This window comes from Polistes dominula, unplaced genomic scaffold (genome assembly GCF_049000335.1).
Source record: "Polistes dominula isolate Pdom_NZ unplaced genomic scaffold, Pdom_raw_medaka contig_1, whole genome shotgun sequence".
Taxonomy (NCBI): domain Eukaryota; kingdom Metazoa; phylum Arthropoda; class Insecta; order Hymenoptera; family Vespidae; genus Polistes; species Polistes dominula.
Window position 1 is genome coordinate 1 of NW_028300895.1, and position 6238 is coordinate 6238.

Consider the following 6238-nt stretch of genomic DNA (forward strand, 5'->3'; position numbering starts at 1 on the left):
GGTCTGGTAGAGACTTATGACCTTGAAATCAGCGATTTGGTCTCATAACCATAGTCTCCCCAAAAGAACCGTGCTTGCGGATTTCCCGCACACGGCTCCACAATACAGCGTTCACACTAGTGCTCCTGTGTATAAAGAAACATATACCTTTGGTTTTGGTAATGGATTTACTTTTAAATAGTGTATAAATTGTTCCCAATCGATACTTTTCTTTTGACTACGTCGGTTTATCCACTTAAATGCTAACTTTGTTGCCAGTCGATTGAATTGAATCAAACACCGATAATTTCCGCTAACTCCGAAGTAGCTATAGTGTCCTGTTAGTTTGGCTTTAAGTTTCTGCCACCAATCTTTGAGACAGATACGACTTCGTACCATCTTCAACCACTCTTTGATTTCTTTAATCTTTCTAGCTAGGCTTATTTTTGAAGTTTTCTGCTTCATCATAAGTTTACCATTACGACTTTTTCCACAATAATGTGTAAATCCTAGAAAGTTGAAGCTAGCCGTCCTACGTTTCTCTCTTTCTGCTTGATACCATTCTTTCTTACCAAACTTTACTATTTTTGTTTTATTTTCAGCTATTTCCAATCCAAATTTACTTAGTCTTTGTTTCAGTAATTCTAGAAATTCTTTTGCGTCTTCTTCCCTCTCGCAGCCAACTACAAAATCGTCGCAAAACCTTATTAGCTGTATATATCCTCTGGCTTTTGGCTTAAATTTCTTTTCAAACCATAAGTCCAGCACATAGTGTAAGTATATATTAGCTAATACAGGGCTTACTATACCACCTTGTGGTGTGCCTTGATCGGTTGCTTTATAACATCCAACTTCGACTATTCCTGCCTTTAGAAATCGTTTTATTAACCACAATAAATTTGGGTCAGCTATTCGTTCCCTTAGACAATTCATTAGCCATTTATGTTGAACATTATCAAAGAACTTCTTGATATCCACTTCTACAATATAGTTAATTGGTTTGTGCATAACTGCTTTATCTAGAGCGTTTATCGCCTGATGACAATTTCTTCCTGGTCGAAATCCATACGAGCTGTCCATAAAGTTTGCTTCATAAATATTTTCTAATATCTTCTTTAGCATTACCTGTACCAACTTTTCTTCTGTTGATGGTATTCCGAGACCGCGTTTTTCCTTGCTTCCAATTTTGGGTATGTATACCCTTTTCACTGGTTGCGGTCGGTATTGCTTTCTCTTCATACTATCCACTAGCGTTCTAAGTTTCTCTTCTAGATTTTCTCCATAAGCTTCCACTGTCACACGATCTATACCGCAAGCCTTGTTGCGTTTTAGTTCCTTGTAACACTCTGCAAGATTCTCTTCATTAATCAAATGAACTAGCGATGTAAATTTTACTCGCTTATCTTGCTTAGCCCTTACTGCTATCGGGTTTGAATTTTCCTTGCATACTCCTCCAATCTCTGTTGTATTGGTATAGCAATCCCTATACCAGTCACTATATTGCTAACCACTTCCCCCTTGTATGTGGCTTTCCCACACTCCGAGTACTATCAGTTAGTCCGACTTCCTTTGCATCTTCCTCCAGTCCCCTTGCCTTTATTGACTTGTTCCAGAGTACCCTTACGAGGTTTGGAAAGGATCTCCCAAGTTCACGTAAGGTCCATCTCAACACATGACGCGGCCTTCGATCCCGATGGAATTGGTAATATCTTTCCTTGGCGTTATTACCCATGTTGCCTTCCACCAAATGTCAAGTGTCAGCCCCCATGACGCGTGAATTACGGGACTCAATACCTTCACTTTCGTTTGACTCTATATTGTCCATTAAATTCGCTTTTATCAGCTCGAACACCTTACTGACGCATGTAGCGTTTCATTCCAAGTTTCTCTCAAAGCTTTACCAATGTTGGATTTTGATAAACCATTCCATACGCGCTTCTTGTTTGCCTTTTTTTTACACCCCAGACGCTTTTATTTTCCACGTTATTCCAGACTTGTCTCTAAGTGGCAGTGAATTGCGTACTTTTATATATCTTCGATCACCTATAGCAAAAACATCTCCCACTATTGGCTTTAACACATCAAACGCACTTACTTCTAACGCTAAAGTTTCTTCCACAAATTGTCCTTCACCAATCTCGTATAATTTATCTGGCTGTTGCTTTAATACTTGTACCATGTATGACTTATCCTTTGATTTATACAAAGCCACTCGTCCTAAATGGGCAAAACAATCTTCTAATAATCGCTTAATATTCTCTTGCATATTTCTTTTTGATATACTAACCTTTACATGCTAAGAAAGCGCATACCGGTAGAGTCGTTCTGTTTTTCTTTTGCTTGTAGTTACTCTACCAGTATGTTATGCTATAGCGACTTTTACTAATACGCCAGGTCTATGGCACGGCTGGCGATGGATTTGACTGCGTATGTAAATCTACTAATTCCTCTATCAAATCTTCTTGGCTCTTGTTTTGCATAAAGTGGTTGTCCTAGTGTGTTTACCGTTTTCATTAAAATCCGCAGGTGCAAAATATGTCGTAAATGTGCTTGCGCTGTTCCTAGTGGAAAACAGTGCCCTGTATCTTTCTCAATAAATCTTCTCACGGTTCCTTCAGGGTCAGTTGCTTGCCCTCTATATTCCTCAAATGTTATACCACAAAACGTAAATCCTGACCTCATATCATTTCGAAGCGCTGCTCCTTCTTGCCATCTCTCGTATGCTTCTTTCACTACAGTATGTGAAGTTAGTGCATCAAAAAACTCAGAACTTTATGAAGGCATAGATTTAAGATCAAATATTCACCATTTAGATTATCTTCTATGTGCCGCAATACTTGCAGACACTTACGTTTTACATCTGTTGTTGCTGTTCCCAGTGCAAAATTTACTACTTTTGGCGTGATTTCAAATTCGTTGTACAGATTTTTTAATAATTCTGACCCATCAGCATCTAAAATTATTCCTTTCAGCGCTCCCATTCGCAAATGCTCTAATGGTATTGCATGTTTGTTCCTCATCAATTGCAAATGATCGGTTATTACATCTGCCAACGCTTTAAGTTCACTCTCTGATCCAAATGCCCTTATTCCCTGTACTTCCTCTGGTAACACTACATCATCATGAGGAATATGTGGAATCGTAAATGTTCTTACTTTTCTTTTTCCTCTTTTTCCTACTGTTGCTGGTGCTCCGGGTAACTGCGTTGGTAATGCTTTTAACACTCCGTTGTGTTCTTCTATCGTAATATGTCCTAAATCTTACTGATCTACTTGGAAATAAATTTAAATTTCCATTACGTCCATAATTTATCGGCAATATATTCATCGCATTTGTTAGTGCCGTCATGTCTTTCATCACTGTATTTGTAAATGGTTTTTGCGATGCATTTTCTCCTTATTAATTTTAGTTAAACTCCCTTGCGGATAATGATCCCTCGTCCTTCAGAAGTTGCTTTATTGCTACAGTTTTCTGCTCTTCAATCGTACCCCCATGGCCATACAACTGCATAATCAGCTAGCATTGCACTACGAGTAATAATTACTGCTTTGGCATTTTCTGTCGCATTTACATCACTTACTATTGCACCTATTGCTGTTTGTGTGCCATCTGTGGCAGTTGGATTTATTGTCCTAATCATGTTGTCTTTATCACGGCCAACAACTGTCCCTAACTTCAGATTTTGACCCTTTGCTACCGTTATTTGGTCTCTTGAATATAGACTTGATGCCTCTGCCTTTCATCTGATACCTAGATTATTTTGTTCTGTTATACTACTCATTTTGCTTTTCTCCTTTTGTTATATGTTTTAAATGCCTACGACTTTTCTATACCTGCATCATCAACTCTTCTCCTGAATTCTGTGGTATTTCACTCAGTATCTCTGTCTTTTTCGTTCGCTCTGCAAGTAATTCCATTGAAACCTCCCTTGCTTGCTCAACACCCACGCCCTGCTCCAATAAGTTCTCCTACTTTCTCTGGCATTCGTGATAAGTTCACTTAAACGTACTAATTCAAGAACTTCCATTGTTTGAAATGCTTAGTTAAATTATTAGTTTCTAGAGTCGAGACCACCAAGATTTGTTCATTCATAATAATACTCCTGTTTTGATTTGTAGATGAAAGAATTGTAATTCCATCTGCAAGACCTATCTCTACCCCTTTTTCTGTAAAATATAGCCCCTGCTTCACCATGATTTGATTGCTTCTCCAGAAATGTTTCTAGTGCGTGCTATTAGCTCAACCAGCATTCCATATAAACGATTCACTTCGCTTTTTAGGTTTTCTTAACTCTCAAGAGTTATTGGCTCATGTACAGTTAAATCATTTTTTCTACTTCCTGCAAATACTGTAGTATATTTTATTCCCTGTTTTTCATCAAACCCACTTTGATCAAAATGACTTGCTATTACTCCTATGCTTCCTACTCCTGAAGTTCTACTCACAAATACCTTTTCACTGCTGAAAGCTATAGCGTACACGCAGCAGATAATGCATCATCCTTTGCTATCGCTATTATCCTCTTTTTTCCTCTTGATTCGCATTGGCCGTCAGCTAGGTCGAAGACACCGTTTACTTCTCCTCCTGGACTGTCATTGTCAAGTAGAATCGTTTCTATGCTTTTATCTTCTAAAGCGCTCTCTATCTCTTCATGAATGTTTTTCCGACAGAGTCATGTCTAAAATATGATCAAAAACTTCTATTTTTTTTATCAAAACTCCCATAAATACGTATTATTGCTATTCCTTTTGGGTTTATATGAAAATACTTTGAGTTCTTAAAGATAGGTTGTTTGCTGTTATATAATGATAGTAGTTCAAAGCTTCTTCTCTCTACCATTATTGGCTTAGTTATCCACATCACCTTCCTTCCCTTTTATGATTAACGTCAGAATCGAAACAAAGTCCAAAAGAATCAACACGCTTTTGATCTTCTGCTATTTCTTGATCAATTTCTTCTACATCGTAACCCATTTCTGATACTACCTCTGCTCGACTACTTCAATCCATTTCTTACTGCCATTTGCTGTGCTTGTTGATCTTTTAAAGGATCCACCCAATCAAACCCCTGTGGTATCCATTTTACATCTTTAAATATTTGGTTATTTGTTGTAGAAAGCTCTCCAGATAAAGTGGCAAGTTCTAGCCATCTACTCCATACTGGTCTGCAAAATTGAAATACCATAATGTTATGTTGCAGCATAGCGCATCGACAGCGAAACTCTATCAGCCCTGCTCGAATGGATGAGTAATTAACACCTGTTAAATCTCCTGTTAGTTACTCATATGTTATCCCTGTGTCCAGTACTGTTGACCTCAGTTGCTGTCTCACAAATGCTTCATAACTTCCTCCAACATCTGATGGCTCTGAAAATTTTATGTCCTCTCCTGGGTCTAAAAGCTGCATTGTTCCAGGTTCCAGGCCAGATAGTGCTACTCCTTGCTCATTACTTTCACCTTCTCCCATGATATTTGCTTCAGGATCGAGTCTCGTAATGAATCCCATAAACATTGCAGCAGTCTTTTTTCGTACTAATTCTGCATCATCATATTGGTCAAGTTCGTAAAGTTTTAAAAGCACGTTAGAAAGCCATGGTTCCCCTCTAATTTGTCCAGGTCTTAATGGTCTATAAATATGTAAAACATCATTTGCTTGTTCTCTCACTGATTCACCAAGCATACCTTCACCTGGGTGCTCCCTAAATAAATAATATGCTTCTCTTTGACCAAGTCGGTTAAATTCAATGCCAGTACGGATTATTTTACCATTTGCTAAAGTTTAATTTGTTTTATTATCTAAATGCTCTGATTCCAATACTTGCAGTTGCAATGGTACAGAAAATCCATCTTCAGGCTTGCGATTTCGGAGGCGTACAAAACACTCTCCACCTTCTATCGCACTTCTGCATACTAAAGCCTGTCGTCCATAAAAATCACTTATTCCACAGCTATCTGCTTCGTCTGTCCAACGTAGCCATAATTCTTGTACTTTCTTTCGAAATTCTGCATTCTTTGCTTTTGATTGCGGCTTTATTCCTATTCCAGTAGAGTTACTTACTATTGTATCAATAATATTTGCTGCATATGGATTTTTTCTCACCATATCACGTGATCTACTACGTAAAGTTTCAAAACTTTGGGGCAGTAGATTGTTTATACTTCCTAACTCTGGTTGAAAGTGAAAAAATCTTCTTCCTGAGCCTGCTGCATCCCACGCTGAGCTTTTGATTTTTGGCTTTCTAAATGGTTGTTTGAATATT

The 6238-nt window shown here is 38.0% G+C and overlaps 1 protein-coding gene across 1 annotated transcript; it reads right to left on the reverse strand.

Moving 5' to 3' along the window:
• Nucleotides 1-147: 147 nt before the first annotated feature.
• Tert (telomerase reverse transcriptase) lies at nt 148-1711 on the reverse strand (the record flags this gene model as incomplete). Its single annotated transcript, XM_089177561.1, has 2 exons — nt 1528-1711; nt 148-1439 (listed from the first exon to the last, which is right to left on the reverse strand). Coding segments are annotated over exons 1-2 (1476 nt in total), but the record flags the coding sequence as incomplete, so codon positions are not given.
• Between the last annotated feature and the right edge of the window lie 4527 nt (nt 1712-6238).